The 21,713-nt window shown below is 43.4% G+C and overlaps 1 protein-coding gene across 19 annotated transcripts; it reads left to right on the top strand.

Moving 5' to 3' along the window:
• The first annotated feature begins 9 nt into the window (after positions 1-9).
• nej (nejire) lies at positions 10-20,816 on the top strand. Of its 19 annotated transcripts, none has more exons than XM_067356464.1 (25): positions 11-1,337; positions 2,720-2,866; positions 4,976-5,196; positions 5,261-5,638; positions 5,717-6,002; positions 6,133-6,453; positions 6,800-7,123; positions 7,203-7,412; positions 7,576-7,987; positions 8,085-8,257; positions 8,428-10,382; positions 10,500-10,657; positions 11,891-12,004; positions 12,097-12,231; positions 12,441-12,917; positions 13,304-13,469; positions 13,707-13,883; positions 13,977-14,207; positions 14,304-14,534; positions 14,615-14,734; positions 16,070-16,371; positions 16,689-17,099; positions 17,243-17,552; positions 17,637-18,099; positions 18,187-20,816. In XM_067356464.1, exons 1-25 carry the CDS (start codon positions 1,259-1,261, stop codon positions 18,666-18,668), a joined length of 8,283 nt encoding a protein of 2,760 aa, XP_067212565.1. In that variant the 5' UTR covers positions 11-1,258; the 3' UTR covers positions 18,669-20,816. The 19 variants fall into 19 exon arrangements, with proteins under 19 accessions (XP_067212535.1, XP_067212550.1, XP_067212539.1 ...); XM_067356488.1 differs by having other exon boundaries at positions 8,497-10,382; XM_067356482.1 differs by having other exon boundaries at positions 7,621-7,987; positions 8,497-10,382.
• The last annotated feature ends 897 nt before the right edge of the window (positions 20,817-21,713 follow it).

Genomic DNA, 21,713 nt, shown 5'->3' on the forward strand with positions numbered 1-21,713 from the left:
CGCCGCCATTTTACGTTAGCCAACGTTAGCCGATAGTGCGGTACGGACGACGTCGTGATCGCTTTTCTCGAGCGAAATTCTGTGGCGAACGCGGTGGCCGCCCCAGTACTGATACGCGCGATCGTGTTCGCTTGCTCGCGTCCTCGAATCGCGTGCGAATGCACAGGGATGAGCGTCTATTCCCGCTGATCGTTTGCGCGCCCGTGTGTCGCAGTGTGCCGAGGCGAGAAGAGGAGAAGAAGATGGTGCCACAGGGCCTCGGGAGCGACATCGTCGCCGTGAGCTAGCGCCGTGCGCGCAGCCAGTCGTTTGACGAGTCGTCGTCGTGAGTGCACGTATTACCGCGAGAGTACATATACGATCGTGTTTTACGAAAGTGGACACACAAAACGCGAGAGAGCGGGAGCAGCCGCGACGAAAAATTCGGAGCGTGTGTTGTATGTGCGAGAGAGTTAAATCGAATCGAAACGAGACGAGTCGCGAGTCGAATAATCCGCGCGTCGCGCGCTTATTCATCTTTTGACGATAGAGCGGTAAGGTAGCGAGCAGTCTTTGACGTCGTCGTCGTCGTCGTCGTCATCATCATTGTGATCGTCGTCGTCGTCGTCGTCACCGTTGTCGCCGTTCTCCATTTCTTACGCGGTGATCTGCCGTCCCGTCCCGCCGGCGACGCGGCGCGACAACCGTCCCGTCGTTGTTCGCCGGAGAGAGAGCGCGGACATTTCTCGCCGTCGTCGTCGTCGCCGCCACCGCCGTCGTCGCCGTCGTGTGTTCGCGCGTGTGTTTCTGCCTGCCTGCGTGCGCGCGGGCTTCGGCGCCGGGGTTCGACGTACCCCACAACTCTTACGATGCCCAATGGTTGACCGTGCACCGCAGTATGCTACACGGGGACGCTTTACGCGCCGCGGTTCTCATTGTTATTGTTATGCCCGCGAGTACGATTGTGATACGGCGAATTTGTTACGCGGTTTGACCGGCGGCAAGGAAGAGGCAGTGGTAGCGGTATCGGCGATCACGGTAAAATCAACAACGGCAGCGACGGTGACAGTTGCAGGGCCTATGCCGATGAGGACGGCGACAGTGGTCTTCTAGTGAGAACGAGCGAGTTACCTGCCACGCAGTGCCGTTGCTCTACGTTCGCACGGCGTACGCCGCGTATGTTCGCGCGCTGGTGGGTCGAGTGAGATCGGCAACGGGCCAACGGGAAGGAAGAGGTTAGGTTATTACGGAAGGAAGATAACAGCCCCGCGGAGGAGCCATGGCCGACCACCTGGTGGACGGCCCTCCGCCGAAGCGGCCGAAACTCGATCCGTTTCAGGGGCCATCAGACTCGACGGGTAAGTCAAACTATCTGTCATTTTTTTTTTTTTTCAATCTTGGCGACATTGCGAATACTTCCCCGCGACTTCCGTTTCCTCTGCGATCAGTTTCCGCGACTAACCTCATAGAAGTTACACATGTACGGGGGCCGCCGTTGAGGCCGCGTACGCCCGCCGAGGCGCGTAAAGCGCGCCTCCGTGCTCGCGATGGAAACGTGTGTACGCCTCTCGCGTGCACACGGCCGAGAAAAAAGAGAATTCCCGATCGGCGGCGTTTTACGATCCGCGGCGCGGATCGCGCGTCGCGGTAGCGGCTAATCGCCATTCGCCGCCAGCCCGCCGCCGTTCATCTATCACGGACGCCTCGAAGCCGCAGGCGTCGCAACCTCTGAGCAACATTATGGATACGCCACGCGACAGTAATGCGCACCCGCTCAGCGTCTTTGCGCGCTCCTGCACTCTCCGCACGCGCGAAAACCATTCGGCGTGCACCATCCACGCGCTTTCCGGAATCGGGTAGAGAAAATCGAACGGCTAAAGTGGAATTTCCGAATATTACGTTTTTTTTTCTCATCACGAGGAATTAATAAGGAACAATTCCGAAACACAAAGCGAGAACAACTTCGCGCGGAATGAATTTGTTCGATGCGTGATGCGCGTAAAAACCGAGATTTCATTCCGAGACTGCATTGTACAATAGCTTTTTTCGTACAGAACGTATCAATTTTTGCTCAGATGTTGTACAGACGTACAATGCAAGTGTAAATGTTCATGTTAAGAATAAATGTTACTTCCTCCGTCTTACTTCACACCTGCCGTCTCCTTCTGTTTTGAATGGCATACCGATATGCAGTTTTGTATATTTTTTCCGGACATATTTAGATTTAGATATAGTTGTGATCCTGTAGTGCATGACGACTGCATGACATTTTAATGTTAAAGATTACATTTTGCTGGCATGAACAATGCGCTAATAGACTTCTACTATATATATATTTTTTTTTCTTTGAACACATCTTAATCATCTCTTAACAGTTTCCAAATTTGAGAATAATGCACATAACGCTATATTTATATCGACAATAATTACATTTTATACTTAAATATAATATGTAAACTGTCAAAATTGCTTATAGTGAGGGTACTAAGTCGCAGAAACAGAGTTGCGGAAACAATCTCTCTCTAGTTTCCACACAATCGTCAAACAGTTGATATAAGTTTGATTGCAAAATCGTAATCAGTCGTTAATAATTGTTCGGCCAATAGTTGAGACACGATTGTACTGTCTAGTATCTGCTTCCCGAACTGTTTCTACCACTTGGATACCGATAATTCAGAAAGAAAGCCTAATCAGTTTTTCCTTTCATTCTAAATTAAACAAAAAACTGTGATATACGTAGTGGGTATGGCGCCTTTAATGATGCACCATGCTTATACGAACTACGGGGGAGGTGGCAGTAACATTCAACAAATACAGGGTCCACCGCAGCAGCTACATCTGCAACAGCATCAGATGCAACAGTGGAACAACTCGCTCCAAAAACGAAGTAAATATCATCAGATCAAAATTTAAAAAAAAAAAAAAAAGAAAAAAAAAACAAACAAACAAAAAAATTTAAAAAAGGGAAAAAAAACAAAAAAAGACCCCCCCCCATTAAGTCTAGCACCGTAAAAATCCGTTTGTCCGTCCAATCATCTCATAATACCATACATTTTCTCAAGTAAAGTTACCTGTCTCTCAGTCTCTGGTTTTTCAGTGAAATTGATACATATCTTCCAGTTGCAGTTACTGAGAAATACGTGGTAGTTTTGGCATATTGTCACTGTGGTTCAGTAACTTTAGTCTATTTGTCGGCATTTAGGCAAGAAAACGAAAGAAAAATGGATGTCACGATATATTTATCTTTGAAAAAGTATGGCAGAGCAATAGAGCCGGCAATATGGATATATAAAAAAAAGTATTATCTTACTTTTGAACACGGACTGATTCACTTTACATAGCAATGGAGAAAAATTGGATCGGTGTTGCTAAAGGTACATAAGATTCAGATAAGCCAAGTTCCCCTCTTTTTTCTCTAATAAAACATCTCGTGAGGCATTCACAATGTGAATTAAACATAACATAGACATGCGACACACACACGCGAGGAGCTCGCGGACTTTACCGAAGAATCGCAAAGGTGCAATTAAAGATGCATACATATGCTTGTGTACACGGAGAAAATTTTCTATCGAAGATTACTGCGATGCGGCAGTAACCGCGGTCCGTAAGAGAAATTATAAGATTAAATACTACGGCCATTATGTGGCCGAAACGTAGTAGGAATTTTTATAATTTCTTCACGATTCACGGCCAACTCTGTCGTATATGTCGTAATTTTTTATACAAAATTTTCTCCGTGCGTAGCGTAAAAAGTTCATGGTACAATCGTAGGTGATAAATTGCTGAGTGATAGGTGGGGGTTGATAGGTGTATATCAATGAAAATTTTCACAGGTATTTATAACGGAACGTAAATAGAATGAAAAACTGTGTGCACAAACGAATCTTTTATGCAAGTCTCGGGAAATTTTATTTCATTAATCTTAGAGCGAAGTGAAGTGACGTTGCGTTTCTAAAACGTAACGCCAACAGTATTGTTATATTCGCTTAAACAGATATTTTCTAGAGTGACTGATTTCTTCGCATGACTCTCTTCTATAAAGTTTGCCATCGATAGCTTCGCTGGCTGCTTGTTTAGTTTAGCACTAATTTATTGTGCCGAAAATTTTCATTCTGCTGTAGAATATGGCTCCTTTACGTTATGCTCATGCAGTGTATGTCTCATGTCTTATTTTTCATGTTTGTTTACATCCACGTATAATTTTTCCTATTTTTTCTCTTTTTTTTCTTTTTTTACTTTTTTTTTTTTAAATATAGAATCTTTGCATTTGTATTATCCTACATATATATATATATGTACACCCTTTTTTTCTCCGTCAATGTATGGTCAGTCGTGGATAGATAAGTTTCAAGAGTTTTATTTGTCAAGGAATGTTACGTGAGCATTTTCAAAAGATGTTAATAGAGCATCAGAAGTTTCTTGTAACATAGATGAAATTAGTATGCTTTTTTTGTCTGTGTTCTCTATATACATGCATGTATGTATATATGTTTACATGCTGTATACATGTATATAGAAATACAGTACGTTATGCACAGGATGATGTAATATATACATTTTTAATATTGAAAATATTTTGATATTCTCCTAAGATTTTTTGATGCTAAAAGCTATGGTGACGGCGCTAAAAACCTACCCTTGTAAAATTACTAATGACTTCTTGGTATCTATATGCTACTTATCATTCTCAATATTATAATTATTTAAGTGATATTATCTGTAATAATCATCTCAATAATATTGTCTACGAAACACTGGTTATCTCAGAAAATAGTACAGCCAAATATATATCCATAATAAATTTGAAAAAAAGAAATCTACAAAAACGTGGCCACTTCAGCGCGCACAGCGATTAAACAAACGAACAGTACGAATAGAGATGCAACTTTGGTTTTCTTGCGCAAATGTACAAAGATGTACTTTTCTGATAACCAGTATTGTGATAAAGGTTCACGAAGGTGTAATATTGAATATCTTTCTCGTTTATTCTCAGATTACATAACAAACCCAGACACAATGTTTGATATTGAAAATGATCTTCCTGATGACTTGCTGTCGTCTGGATCTTGGGGTTCCGCGACCGAGAGTACCAAGCCACCGGCAACCGGTCCAGGTCCAGGGCAGCAAAACGGTGCTCTCGACTCGGAACTCAGGCAACATGTACAGCAACAACAACTCTCTCATCATCTCATTCAGCAGCAGGTATGCGTCAAGGTTAGCGATCATTCAGTATTCGTCAATTCCGTCGCACGTTATCTCACAGACGATCGTTGAACAGGGCAACAAAAACTTGGTGGCGAATTCCTTGGTAATGGCTGCCGGAACATTGGGGAACAAAAGTCCGAATATGCAATCTCCGCCGAATGTTTCCGTCTCCAAAGGGGTGGTCGATCCGCAGATGGTCGTGAGTCTCGGTAATCTGCCGAGCAGTATAGCTAGTTCGTTGGCGAACAATCAAATGTCTATCGCGAATTCGATGGGCAGTTTGCAATCATCCATGAGCATGGCCGGAAGTAACCCCGCGATGTCCATGCCGGGCGGCATGAATTCCGGCTTAGTGATGACTAGTACTGCCAGCGGGAACAATAATATGGGCGGCATGGCTGGGGGAAGCTTAATAGTAACCAACAGTTTGAACAAACAACCTTTAAATACAGTACGTTTGCACAATCTAATGATTTTCGTCGGTGAAAGACAGGTGGTTCGATGGTTGTGACTAATGATGATTTTAAAGGTAACCATGATGGGCCCTAATACTCAAGCGATACATCATCCTAGCGGACCTCAGGGGGTCACGCAAATGCAAAATGGTCCCGGGATGATGAACACGAGGGCTGTGGCGATGCAGCAGCAACAACAGGCGCATATGGTCGGCCCGGCGAGAGGGCAGAGTCCTCATCAACAAGTCCATCAAGTTGGCATTGTCGGGCCGAATCAAGGCCCGCGAATGCAGGGTCCACCTAATATGGCGAATATGCCAAACATGGGGCAAATAGGTGCATCGAGTCCGTACGGATATGGTACATACAATTATACTGAATCCGATCATATTCTGTTGGATATGTAACATGGATTTTCTCTCGCTTGGAGGAAAATAGATATAATAAGTAAAAGTAATCGTAAAGTGTAAAAGCAAAATTTATAATACAGGTAATCCAAGTTCTGGTGGACCAGGACCAGGAGTAACTGTATGCGCCAATAATCCCATAGGTGTTGTCAAGCCGCAACAGAAAGGAGTGGGGACGAATATGACCGCCATGCAAGCAGCTGCTGCCAGTAGATTCACCGGAACCGCCGGTCCGATCGGCACCCCAAACGTCGTCGGTGGTCAAGAGGGTGGAACAGCGACGCAACAGGCGCAGCCATCCGCGCCGAGTCCGGCTCAACCTCAATCTGGAGCGCCGACCGGAGGACAGCCCGGTCCACAACAAGCTACTCAAGGGCAGATGACTGGCACTGGTGCTCCGACAGGTGAGTTTATGTTGCATCGTATTTTGGAATTATAGTTTTTCATCTAGCTTGGTCTTTTAAAACGGCAAACGAGATGTTAATGCGTTGAATATCTGTTTTGTATGCGTACCGGATTTTCATCGTATTATTTTACATTGAGAATGGTCTAAGCAAAGGCCGAAATATATAATAAGTACAAAGATGGTAATTTGATGTAACGGATGTAATATGTAGATTTTGATACGAATAATCAGGCTCGTTCGCCTTTCTTTTTTGTGACTTTATATATATATTTTTTTTTATCTTATAGTGAAAATAATGTTGCCCGTGTAACATATTTGCTTAGAATATTATTTAACACGTTTAGGACCTACGAAATCCACGCCTGATCCCGAAAAATGCAGACTTATTCAGCAACAATTGGTATTACTTTTACACGCTCATAAGTGTCAACGGCGCGAGAACGCGCAAGCGAACGGCGAGATACGACAATGCAACTTACCAGACTGTAAAACAATGAAAAATGTTTTGAATCACATGACGAGCTGTCAAGCCGGCAAAAATTGTACTGTTGCACACTGTAGCATGTCCAGGCAGATCATTAGCCATTGGAAGCATTGTAATCGAGGCGATTGTCCGGTCTGCTTGCCGATAAAACAAGCGAACAAAAACAGGACTAACTCTGTACAAGGTATAGAAGAATTTTATAAAAAAAAGAATTCTTTTTGCTAATTAAATATCTATGTTAACTTTTGTCTTCTTTTTATTAGTTTCTGCAATTCAACCAAATAATCAGCCAAATCCAAGTCCATCTGAGATGAGAAGGGCTTATGATGCTTTAGGTATTCAGTGTCCGACAACAACACCGGGACTCCTGCCCGGCCAAGGCGTTGGCAGAGGCGTTAGAATGCCAGCGCCTGGCATGGCAGGTCCCCCAGGGACGCTGGGCAATGTTAGATTACCGCAACCTCAAACACAAAGTGAGTTACGCGTCGTTTTACTTGAAATTGATTAATTGCTCGTGTATAAGGAAACATTCTATCGAATGTTTGCGTAGAGTGTAAAAAAAGTATTTTTTTTTTTTTTTACATTTTTGTTTCTTTTATATATGTTGAAAATATAAAATATAATTTTTATATGTAGGTGTATACACGAAACAAGAAGCGAAGGGAGCTGTGTATGTTTCAGCTGCGTCTGGACAGTCCGTAGTCGGTGCTGGGCAACAAGTAGTCGCTCCAAACGTATCTCTTCCTTTAAATTCCGATCCTAGTACGGTCGGGGTAGCCGGCAATCAGACGGCACCGACGACCGGATCCACGTCCGCCGCGGCGGCCGCCGCCGCTAATATACAGCAGTCCGTCAATATGCAAACGTTATTCGGATTAAACGAATCTGGACAACCGAGCGTGATAGGCGCGGAGAATAGATTAGCGAATTTGCAGCTTCCACCTGGTTGTGTTCCGCCTGGTCAGGTGACGGCTCAGCCAGTGCAAGGAACAAAGGAGTGGCATCTGTCCGTTACTCCGGATCTCAGGAATCACCTCGTTCATAAATTGTAAGCGAGAATTTTTACCACGGCGTGAGACAGTATCGCGATTTACTCGAAAATATTTTTCCTCTGATAACACGATTGTCGTCGTCTGTTTTCACAGGGTCCAAGCGATATTCCCAACTCCCGATCCGCAAGCCATGCTCGATAAAAGAATGCACAACTTGGTTGCATACGCGAGAAAAGTGGAGGGTGATATGTATGAAATGGCTAATTCGCGTTCGGAATATTATCATTTATTAGCCGAAAAGATTTATAAGATTCAGAAGGAACTCGGTAAGTGCTGTTTGAAGGAAAAGTGTTGCTTGATGTTTAAAGGAAATTTTTTTGAAATTTTTATGAATTTCATTAAACTTTAAAGTGACATTTGATATTTTTATTATTATTTTATTTATACAATTATTATTTTGCCTTTTTCTAATGTGAATTATATATATATCTTTCAGTTTTTAATTATGTACTCAAATTAAGAAATATGGTAAGAGAATCACGACTAAATGATTTCTCGACAACAGATGAGAAACGACAAAAACGGAAGGAACAGCAACAATTGCAACAAGCGCAACAGCAGCAGCAACAACCACAACCGCCACAACCAGCAGGCACATCCGGTCCTGGATTAAGGCCATGCGCACCTCCCAATGTTGGAGCTGTTTTACCAGGGTCATCGAAACCCGTCGGAACAGTACCACCTACTCTACGGAGTCATTCGCCAAGTATGGGTCAACTCGGAACGATACCAGCGATGGCCATTCAACAACACAGCAGAATGCAGTTTCCTCAGCAACAACAAGCTCAGCAGCAGCAGCAAGCTCAACAGCAGCAACAGCAGCAGCAGCAAGTTCAAGCTCAGCAGCAGATACAACAGCAGCAGCAGCAACAACAACAGCAAGGCATCTTAGTGGGTCCTCCCGGTCCCAGTCCGAATGGACAGTCTACATCCAACACTAATATGGTACCGAATCCCGGCCTCAGCCCATTCGGACAGCCTCAGATGTCTCAGGCTAATCTCACGACCACCACCGCGTCCAACAATGCGATGACTAGTCAATTCTCGACGTCCAACGGTACGGCCACCGGTTTACCCAACACCTCTCCCATCCAAAATCAGCATCAATTCCCCGACCTGATGAAGGTCCGATTGGCACAAGCTCAGGTTCAGGCTGCGCAACAGCAACAACAGCAACAGCAGCAGCAGCAACAACAACAGCAGCAACAACAACAACAACAACAACAATCGCAGAATCAGCAGTCGCAACCAGCGAGCACTCCGAGTCAGGTCGGCACTCCGGTATCGTCGATCCCGCAAGCACCGTCGCCGTTCAGCGGCATGCAGCAACCAAGCGCGCAACAGCAGCAGCAACAACAGCCGCCGAATCAGCAGTTCCCCACGCGACCATTGTCAGCCTCGACGCCCAATGACAACGGCATTGCCGCGTCGACGCCGCAAACGATACCGCCGCCTGCGTCAAGCGGACCGAGTCCAACGGGCAGTGTATCCGCGACGACGACGGGAACGACGAACGGACCTCAGTCGACCACCTCCACGCCGAACACGCCGCTCGTACCATCGCTAATGACACCGAATCAGACGGTATCGTCCGCGTCCAACCAAACGCCGCCGCATTCGGGCCCCACCCCGTCCCCGGCCGGTCTCGCGAGTCTCGGCAAAGGTATGACCTCGCAAGAACGGGCGGCGTTGAATACTCCGCGCAACACATCCATGTCCTCGCAGATGGCCGCCATCACGGCGGCATTGGATCGTGATAACTCTCCGAGTCCACCGATGAGCAACAACAAGGGCAAATTGGACTCCATTAAAGAGGAGGTCACCATAAAAATGGAGATCAAGCAGGAGCCGGAGGAGCCGCAGAATCATCGAATGGACGGCGGTAAGAGCGTGAATAACGAGATCATCATTAAGACCGAGCCGAAGACCGAGCCGATGGAGGAAGGTTCGAATGAGGCGATCGTGAAGGAAGAGCCTGCTAGCATCAAGGAGGAGAGTATGACGCCGGTGTCCAGTCAAGACGCGTCCGCGTCCGATATCAAGCCGATGGTGCCAGAACCGATACAGCCGAGCGGCACGTCCACCGACAAGAAGAAGTGCTTGTTCAAACCGGACGAATTGCGTCAGGCGTTGATGCCGACGTTGGAGAAGCTATACCGACAGGATCCCGAGTCCATACCGTTTCGGCAACCCGTGGATCCCCAAGCGCTGGGTATACCGGATTATCCGACCATCGTGAAGAAGCCGATGGATCTGTCGACGATCAAGAAGAAACTCGACACGGAAAAGTACAGCGATCCGTGGGAGTACGTTGACGACGTGTGGATGATGTTCGACAACGCTTGGCTCTACAACCGCAAGACTTCTCGAGTCTACAGATACTGCACCAAGGTAATGCATCTGTCAGATGACATCGCGAATATATACTTTGTACGATTTACAATTCTAAATTTTTTATCATTTTTGTGTATTTTTTTAATAATTCGCGTGTCTCCTGTTGAATAACAGCTTTCGGAAGTGTTCGAGCAAGAGATAGATCCTGTAATGCAGGCTTTGGGATATTGTTGCGGCAGGAAGTACACGTTCAATCCGCAGGTGCTCTGCTGTTACGGCAAGCAGCTTTGCACGATACCCAGGGATGCGAAATATTATTCGTACCAGAACAGGTCAGTATTCATCAGTGTATATTGATATTTTAATTAATGTGATAGATAAAATGTTGTTTTAAAATGTTAACGCCCTCTCTCAAAAATGTAAATGTTACACGTGCTGGAGATATTGATATTACAATATACTAAAATGTTAATATTTAACAATTTAATTTTGAGATGTTAATTTTTTTAAGTGAAGTTTGCTCAATCCATTATTACTTTAATCGATCAATCTAGATACATTCAGTATATTAAAGTACATTAAGCGCACGAGAAATAATATTTTGAGAGGGAGAGTGTTGCATTTACTTAGAACAATTCCGAAATTAGAGTGTGCACGATGGAGACACCTCGTCTCATACGTTTGTAGTACTTTAATGGTACATCCAGTAGGAATTAAAATTTCAAGTAGCATTTCTGTTAAGCTCACATAAGGAGGGGGAGTAGTGATTTCTGCGTGTTCATTTTGTTATGGGCACTTTTTTAATTTGAAATTGTCCTATCGCTGAATACGCTAGATTATATTGGCAGGTTAATTAACCTGTTTTTGGCAGCAATGCAAAAGCAGGTCAGTCCCCTGACCTACACCCTTTCAAAGTTTTTCAAATGAGTTATCCGTACGAATTTTCTTTCATATTAAATTCACGCGCTTGAAGTTTTGTAGATTAATTGCGCTTATACCTACAGAATATGTATCTTCCGGGAGCCGCATAACGCGGCCTTACAGCGAACTACTGAAAGAATTATGAAAATCGTGAAATTTTCGTAAAGTCTTGTCGATTTTCAGGTATATTTACATAGCCTTTGGGTATATGCGTGTAGAATTAAAAAATTTGAAGTTGATATTTTAGTCTAACATTAGCACTGTTCTCTTCTTTGTATGTTACCTTCGCCCATGGGTTGCACACGCGCACACAAATCCTTGTTTGCCGCTTACCTCTTGTGTTGACTGCGCCCTTGCTTCTTTCCGACTCTACTACTGTGAAAAACTTGATACTTGGAAACTGCTAATTGAAAAAAAAAAAAAAAAAAAACGAACGATGTCTTCCCATGATCTTTTAAAACAAAAACGGAATCGGATCTGAAACAATTGGCGATACTGTTGCATGCATGTGTAATTGCGAAAATTGAATGTATATATAAACACGCATACTTGCTGAAATTGATGAAACTTGGATACATCGAATAAATTGGTCGACGTTCATCGAGTTCAACTAATAAAATGCACGCACGATGCCGATATAATAGCAGTCTAAAGGGAATTGGTCTTCTGTCCGACAGATACACCTTCTGTCAGAAATGTTTCAACGACATTCCTGGTGACACAGTGACGTTGGGAGATGATCCAACACAGCCTCAAACGTAAGTGTACAAGAAGATCGACGTGTAGTATAGTCTATTAATATCTATTCCCGGTTAAATACGGTGCTTATGCGAAATTTTCTTTACCGTAGTGCCATCAAAAAGGAACAGTTCCAAGAGATGAAGAATGACCATTTAGAATTGGAACCTTTTGTAACCTGTACAGACTGTGGTAGGAGAGTGCACCAAATTTGTGTGCTCCATATGGAAACCATCTGGCCCTTAGGGTAAATAATAATATGATTCGAAACAGTAAGATTTTGTGCCAAGATCAAGATTAATTTTCTTGGTTTGACAAAGAAATTGTAATGTTTTGAATTGAGCTTTTAAGACTTAAGTGCTTGCGCAATTCATTCACGTTGTTTCTTACGTTTTAAGAAATTCATGAAGTATTTCGCGTTGTACATACATAAAAGTTGTATTTTTTTTTTAACAGATTTACCTGTGATAATTGTTTGAAGAAAAAGGGACAGAAACGCAAAGAGAATAAATTTAACGCCAAACGATTGCCCGTGACGAAGCTCGGCACATATATCGAGACGCGCGTGAATAATTTCCTAAAGAAAAAGGAAGCGGGCGCCGGTGAGGTAGCTATTAGAGTGGTCGCGTCCAGCGACAAAGTGGTCGAGGTTAAACCCGGCATGCGAAGTAGATTTGTTGAGAACGGCGACATGCCCGGCGAATTTCCTTACCGCGCGAAAGCGTTGTTTGCATTTGAGGAGGTCGACGGCACCGACGTCTGTTTTTTCGGCATGCATGTGCAAGAATACGGAAGCGAGTGCACACCGCCGAACACCAGACGGGTTTACATCGCATATTTGGACTCGGTCCACTTCTTCCGGCCTAGACAATTCCGAACGGCTGTGTATCATGAGATTCTTCTCGGATATCTCGATTATGCGAAGCAACTTGGGTAAGTTTAAAACTTAAGCGACGAAAAGATTTTATTAGATTAATGTAATATACATGATGTAACATTTTATATGTATGACGTAACACTTAACGATCCGTGTCGCGTAATCGCTTACGGCTTACGCTGAATTTTCCGTTCAAATCCTTTGAAATAAAATATTTCTTATTTATACTTTTACTTTTATATATTAGATTTTTTTCTTAATAATTTTTATAATTATAATTTTATATAATATACATACCTTATATAAACTTATATATATTGTATAATAAATTATACAACACGAATAGAAGATCATGTTTGCGCGGCACGGAACGTGTTAATATATATAATACTATTAATAAATGAATTTATATCTAAAAGATGCAATTGTATGTGATATTTAGATATACGATGGCTCACATTTGGGCGTGTCCACCTTCCGAAGGTGACGATTATATCTTCCACTGCCATCCCGCAGAACAAAAAATACCAAAGCCTAAACGATTGCAGGAATGGTATAAGAAGATGCTGGACAAGGGAATGGTTGAGAGAATCGTTCTCGACTATAAGGTTAGCGGAAGAATTTTGTGAATTTTTAGATATAGTCTCCTGTGTTTCCAATACGTGTCGCGATATCGTGTCGGAGTCAAATGAGACTTAAATCAACGTCTGCGGAAAAGCTAGTGTTCTTGTGATGCTTGTAACAACGAACACAGGATTTGCAGATGACATTTCTCTGCCAAGTATTTTTTTTTTTTTTTATCTTTCGCGTTGAAGAAGATGTACAAATGAAACTTTTGTGTGCAGGATATCTTAAAACAAGCTATGGAAGATAGGCTTTCGTCTGCGGCGGACTTGCCATATTTTGAAGGCGATTTCTGGCCCAACGTTCTGGAGGAAAGTATTAAAGAATTAGATCAGGAAGAGGAAGAGAAGCGCAAACAAGCTGAAGCAGCAGAAGCCGCTGCTGCAGCAGCAAATGCGGTAAGTTGTGAAAAATAACTGATCTTCCATGCAATAATTATTTTTTTAAACGTTTATCGTTATATATATATATTTGTTTTTATATCTTTGCAGATTTTTTCGCTCTCCGAGGATTCGGAAACTCCAGACGGTAAAAAGAAAGGTCAGAAGAAGGCGAAGAAATCCAACAAGTCCAAAGCGAATCAAAGGAAGAATAGCAAGAAATCGAATACTCCTCAAACCGGCAACGATCTGTCTGCCAAAATCTTTGCGACTATGGAAAAGCACAAAGAAGTATTTTTCGTCATCAGGCTACATAGCGCGCAAAGTGCAGCCAGTTTAGCGGTAAGTTCTTTATATCCATTATATTTTACAGATTCGGATTATAGATGTTTGCACAGCGTGTTACATGCGATCGTTAATTTTCACATAAATCTTTAGCCGATCCAAGACCCCGATCCTGTTATCAATTGTGATCTCATGGATGGCCGTGACGCTTTCCTGACGATGGCTAGAGAAAGGCATTACGAGTTTTCATCACTTAGAAGGGCGAAATTCAGTTCCATGTCCATGCTTTATGAATTACACAATCAAGGCCAAGACAAGTTTGTTTACACTTGCAATAACTGCAAAAGCCATGTGGAGACCAGATACCATTGTACAGTTTGTGATGTACGTATTAGATTTCTTGGGAAAGGCATTCTTGCTTTCTTTTCAATCTTTATGTTTGCTATAACGCCATTTTATTGCAGGATTTCGATTTATGTGTAAGTTGTAAAGATAAAGATGGTCATCCGCATCCTATGGAGAAACTTGGCTTTGATTTGGATGATGGTTCGTCACCGGCTGACGCCAAACAAACGAATCCACAGGTAATTTATGAGTATACTGTGTTTATAATGATATATCATTGATATATATTTAAATTTAAAAAATGCCACAATGCTAGTTCTTTGTGCAAAGGTTAAGATATATTCGTTAAAATTGTTTACATCAAATCAAACGTTTCAACCTGCCATCAGGCCTTCTTCAGTGTACATTAATAATAATACAAATAAAAAGAAAAATTCGCTCGCAAAATTTTATATAACGTGAAAGATGTGGAAGACGTTAAAATCATTCTTTCTACCCGATTGTAGTTCGGTAGAAAATAAGTTAGTACTGCAATAAATGCAATGGTATACATTAATAGTTCATATTAAAATAAAAAATAAGTGGACCGGAAATTGAGAACTGTAATATACATACTTGAATTAAATTCATGTCGAAGCGCTAGTCCACGTAGAGAGGACGAGGTGGAAAAACAGAGAACAGATAGTCTTTACATCTTACAAGTCAAGATCTTAATGAAAGTGATTTAACACAGAAATTATAAAATTCACAAGTGAAGGTATGGGAGGAGGCGGGAGTGGAGGAGGGAAAAAATGGAGTAAGTAAGGAAAGAGAGAAGGTGGGGGTAAATATGATAGATAGAAGAAAAGGGAAAGAAAAGTATTTTTATAAAGAAGGAAATAAATTAATGATGGGGAGATATCTTTACTTTATCCCAATCAAAGTGGGAGGAGTCCAATCTTTGATATCAAAGCTCCACTCCCTTCCTTCTCCCATACCTTCACTCGTGAATTTTATATATTTTGTGCTAAATCACTTTCATTAAGATCTTGACTTGTAAGATGTAAAGACTATCTGTTCTCTGTTTTTCCACCTCGTCCTCTCTACGTGGACTAGCGCTTCGACATGAATTTAATTAAAGTATGTATATTACAGTTCTCAATTTCCGGTCAACTTATTTTTTATTTTAATATAAACTATTAATGTATATTTGCATTTATCGCAGTACTAACTTATTTTCTACCGAACTACAATCGGGTGGAAAGGATGATTTTAACGTCTTCCACATCTTTCACGTTATGTAGAATTTTGCGAGCAAATTTTTCTTTTTATTTGTATTATTATTAATGTGCACTGAAGAAGATCTGATGGCAGGTTGAAACGTTTGATTTGATGTAAACAATTTTAACGAGTATATCTTAATCTTCGCACGAAGAACTAGCATTGTGACTCTTTACGCTCCTATTGATTTTAATTGATTTTAGTAATCAGTAGAGCCTTATATATCATTAATTTAAAAAAAAAATGATTAATTAAAATAATAATTACGATAAACTTTTCACACTCACATTTACTTTCTCATTCTCGCAATACAGGAGGCCCGAAAACTGTCGATACAGAGATGCATTCAATCGTTGGTGCATGCATGTCAATGCAGAGACGCGAATTGTCGTCTGCCTAGCTGTCAGAAGATGAAGCGAGTGGTGATGCATACGAAGAACTGTAAGAGAAAGACCAATGGTGGCTGCCCGATATGTAAACAATTGATTGCTCTCTGCTGCTATCACGCGAAACACTGCCAAGAGACCAAGTGTCTTGTTCCGTTCTGCTCCAACATCAAACATAAGATAAAACAGCAGCAATTGCAACAACGACTGCAGCAGGCACAACTACTCAGGTGAGTCGAATCGTATTGTTATTCAAATGTAATAATAAAATACTAAATGGAGTAATAAAATACTAAAATATCAGAAAATGAAATTTTTACATGGTTAAATTACATAAATTGAAGATAATAAACATGCACTGAAATTGATAAGAAAATGATTCACAGTGTTTGGATCGTATATATGGATTTCTTATCTGAGAGTATCATTTCTTTACTTTTTATTGTCTTTTCTTCTATCATTGCTTTATCTATCTATATTTTTATCTATCTTTATCTATTTATATCTCTCAGTGTTTAAGAATTTTCATAAATATTGGCGCTTGCAGGAGGCGAATGGCTGTGATGAACACGAGGCCGACCGGACCTGTGGCCGCAATGCAGGCCGGCCAACAAACCTCGAATGTCGCCATGGCGACCGGAGTTGCCATGAAACCGGGCGTCAGTACCTCGAATCTACCGTCGCCGCATCAACCGGGTATTGGGTTGAAGCCCGGTACGCAAACGCCTCCCGCTCATGTGTTGCAGGTTGTAAAGCAGGTTCAGGAAGAGGCAGCGAGGCAGCAAGCGCCGCACGTTGGCTACGGCAAAGTGACGCCGGGCGCCGGAGTCGGCGTGGGCGTCGGTGTCGGTCAAACCGGCGGCGTTATGCCACCACCGCAGATGCAACGACCATTACCGGTGCAGATGCCGAATCCTGGTGGGACGCATCTCATTCCGATGGATCAGTGGACACCGAGGTAAATGTCAATAATACTTATTTCTCTGTCATATTCTTAATTTTTTTAAAATCAAAATTGTTTATGATTAACTTTGTAACGGGTAAACTGTCAAGTGAATAACTTATCTTCTAACTGTCGCGTGTGCTCGTCCTCTTCTGTAGCAGGTACCAGCCGAACGCGGTGATGCAACAAAATCCGAACTTAGCGCGGCAGCAAACGCCGCAACAATTGATGCAACAACAGCAGCAGCATCAGGCTCAACCAGGAATGGGAATGAGTGCGCAAATGCCGCGACAGCCAGGCGTGATTGGGCCGGTTGGACAGGTCGGGCCGCAACCCAATATGCAGAAGCACGCTCTTCAGCAGCTGATGCAGACCCTCAGGAGTCCACAGTCTACTGAACAGCAGGCGCAAATACTTCAAATACTCAAGAGCAATCCGCCGTTGATGGCTGCGTTTATTAAGCAACGGGTAAACTAAACTGAATGCATTATTTATAAAAATGAACGTTATCACACACAGATTTCATCCATTACCAATCTTCTTAATAAAAAGGCACTTGTCCATCAGCAACAACCTGGTCAGCATGGCGGGGGAGTCGGCGGTCCATTGGGTCCTAATCAACCCCAACAACAACAACAACCTGGTTTGCAGCATATGATGTCCCAACAGCAACAGCCGCAGCAGCAGCAGCAGCAACAGCAACCGCAGCAGCAGGGCAGATTGCAGATACAGACGATGCTGACGCCGCAGGCGCAGCAGCAGCAGCAGCCGGTGCAGCAACAGACGCAATGGTACAAGCAGCAGATGCTGGTGCAGCAGATGCAGAGGCAACAACAGGCCCAACAGCAACAGCAGCAGCAGCAGCAGCAGCAGCAACAACAGCAGCAGCAGCAGCAGCAGCAGCAGCAGCAGCAGCAGCAGCAGCAGCAACAGCAGCAGCAGCAGCAGCAGCCATTCACTCAACCGCCGGCGCCGCCGTATGGTCAACAACGACCGATACGGCCGTCGCTTCTCGGTAATTACATTCCTCGTAATTCCGTAGAGGGGCACGTATTACGAAGCATCTTGTCGAAGCAACAGCGCTTACAAAACTCCTTCCCAGGTTATGGCGGTTTCAACGAGCAAGGCTATGGTCAGCCGGGTCTGAAACCCACGCCACCGCCTGTACCCTCGCCGCAAGGCGTCATGGGCCCACCTGGGATCTCGGTGCAGCAACAACTGATGCAATCGGTCCGTTCGCCGCCGCCCATCCGTTCTCCACAGCCCAACCCCTCACCGCGGCCTGTTCCCTCTCCTCGTAATCAGCCGGTACCGTCGCCGCGGTCGGGTCCGGTGCCGTCGCCGCACCACCATCCGCCCCACGGCACACCCACACATTCGCCGGCACACGAGCTCGGTGGCGGTCCTAGCGAGATGATGCTCTCGCAACTAAGCGGTGGTGCTGGTGCACCCACTGGCCATCCCGCGGCCATGCCCCACCATCCCTCGCCAGCGCCGGCGCCCACGAACGGTGGTGCGGACGCTAACGAGGTGACGCCGATGACGCCACAGGATCAACTCTCCAAATTCGTCGAGGGGTTGTAGTGACTGTTACGGACGATCACATCGGTCGATGGTTATGTAAGTGATTTCCTTAAAGGAGAAAACGACGGCGGCGCTCGGACGACTGCGTTCGTCCGTGTCGCGTGATTTATAAATAATATACGCGGAAACACGCATTCGCGAGAAACAAGGCCGTTAGATAATTAATCCTGAAGCTCTTTCGCGCGCGCGTGCGCGCGCGCGCACACAGATAGAGACTGAATGAGAGAGCCTGACAGAGCGTTCTGCCGAATCTTTCTATTCAACGATCGAGTTTCGGGACTGCCCTCCCCCCTCCCCCCCAGGACCCCGGGAGGAAGAATCCCCAATTTTATGATCTTTGACGCTTTGGGTCTCGCGCGCGCGCGCGCGCGCGTTTCTTCTTTTTCGATCTTTTGCATCACGTGAGACGTCGAAAGAAGAGAGAGAAGCAACGCGACGTTGGTGCTTTTTGATGCTACTCTGTTCGGCTCAAATAGACTCAAAATTAAGTGTTTTCGTCCGTGATCGATAGAGAGAGAGAGAGAGAGAGAGAGAGAGTGAGAGAAAGCAAAATCGATAAAACGAGGATGGGCGAACGAAAGACTAAAAGCTAAATTATTCAGAGACTATTATTACGTACCCCCTTGCCCCTTCTGCCCTTTTTCCTCCCCGCCCGCCCGCTCGTACCCTCCAGAAACCTCTCGACATTACCACTCGCTCTTGCTGCTGCTCGCGCAGGGTGAGTGAAATCGTACAAATATACATATATATATACATATATATATGTTGTGTATACTTAACGTTAATTATTAGTTAAAATATTATTAGCTCGTAATTAGTATCGTAATTATATGCAATTATTATATATCGATATATTATAATATTGTCGTATCGAGAAAATGCAAAGTATATATGATAAAAAGAAGAACTTGTATGAAAGATAAACGATGTAGGTAGGAAGAATCCAACACAGTAGCGTTGTATGTATGGGAAGAGAAAGAAAGAAATGGTAATCTAGTTCGTACATTAATATATTCGTTTTATGGAGAAAATTTGTTATATCGAGAAGAGTATTCCTGGAAGCGCCGCCCAAGAGGTTGTATCTTAGCGCCATGAAATTTTATGGATTTGCATTGAACGGGACTACACATTTTCCGAGTGCTAACCGAGTCGACTGCTGACTTGAATGACGGCGATTCTTCAGATAGAGGTATCTACTAGTGTCTCGTTTGAAAGAATCGCATGTGATGAATTAACGTTGCAACCAAAAAGAAAAGAAAAAGAAAGAAATAGAAATTCACCACAGGCTGCTAGTGTGCGCGAAAGGATTTATATGAAAATTACCATGTTAATTTTTTGATGATGAAAGAACTTTTTTCCAGTTGAGGGTCCACCTGCGTGTGTACAGTTCAATCAAAATGTAACTATGAGAATGCGTATTCGATATTGGGCCCTCGCGTGAAAACTTCTGTAAATATTAGATTAATATTATGATAATAATGACGATTATATTAATTTACCTGCCCATTATCGATTTATTATTATTATTATTATTATTATTATTATTATTATTATTATTATTATTATTATAATATATTATTATTATAATATTCTAATTATTATAATATATTATATTATTATCATCATTATTAGTCTATTACTATGATCAATTCGTACATAGATATATTGTAATATTTGCAAGAGACGAGGGAGAGGAATTCACACGCGTTATTACTATTGCACGGGTTAGCAAAGTAACCCGCGTACAAAACACACACCGAACCACATTACATGACTTTGCCAGTGTTGTATCATAAAGCTCTAAGCGTAAGTTTCTCTTTCCTCCGCCCGCCCCCCCCTTTCCACTCGCCCCCCCCCCCAACCCACATCTATTTAAAATGACTTAGTAATAATATGGAATGCGTGAGCATGTTGTGGTTCAAAAGGTCCGTGGTGTCGGATATTTTTGAAGTACATACTTTGTATAATGTAGCTATATCGCGTAAAATTAAGCCAATTGACGATTAGAAAAGAACGTAATCCGAAGGAAGGAAAGATTAAAACTAACACACACGCGCGCGCAAACACACACGTACACACCGGCATAAAGTTTCACTGATGAAAAAAAAAAAAAAACTAAGCGATCGCGATTACGATTTCGATTTTCAAGACGAAGCTCGGGGAGCTTAATTGTAAAAGGAAATTTATCAATATTGTAAATTTAATTACACGCGCGTGGTAACGCAAAAAAATACACACACATGTATCTCCGCATGTCACACACATCTTTGCATACATACACGCGTTTACACTTATTCCAAGTACATCGATGCGCTACGAATTCTCATTTAAACTCTCAGCAGCATGCGTTTTGACCGTGTTCCTTGTTAAAAGTCACTCTCGCGGATTAATAGAACAAAAAAAAAAAAAAGAACGTAACGATCAAATTTGACTCGGCTAAGGCCAGCGGTCGACCTTAATCGGGTGTATTAAATTTCTTTGGGCGGATTTGTCACGAGTGCAATCGGGTTTCCAAGACTTTGCGTGATCGATGTTGATGGGCTCTCATCCGCGCCCATTTGTTCGCCACACGTTCGGCGAACGCGCGCCGTCGAATAGCGCACGAATTTGCGAAGCGATCCTGAACCGTCACCCGCGTTTTCCGAGTACGGTCACGAGAAGTCTCGATACGAAGCGGTGAAGACTCGAGACACATTCCTACGCTTAGATTACGTTTCGCAGAGGAAGAACGCGCGTCGGATGACACTCCGCTTCTTTGCTTGCTTGTGAATAAAAGGGAGCCGAGCTTTCTGCCCCTTTCCTTCGCTTCGCGGATCGGATTTGTTTTTCGTTGTTACGGGCTGCTAAAACCTGCGGAAGATCGAACGGGATTGTTGGCGCATCCCGTGTATGTCAGTTTTTTTCCCTTGTTTTTTTTTTTTTTATATTTCCCTCCCCCCTCCTCCCTTTTTTTTAAATCGAACAATAGAGCGAGGAACGAGCGAGAATTGCTAGGGAAAGTGACGAAGAGGCGACGAGGTGCGAAAATCACGGTGATCGAGTGTA

The sequence above is a fragment of the Linepithema humile genome, chromosome 1 (assembly GCF_040581485.1).
Source record: "Linepithema humile isolate Giens D197 chromosome 1, Lhum_UNIL_v1.0, whole genome shotgun sequence".
NCBI classification, from domain to species: domain Eukaryota; kingdom Metazoa; phylum Arthropoda; class Insecta; order Hymenoptera; family Formicidae; genus Linepithema; species Linepithema humile.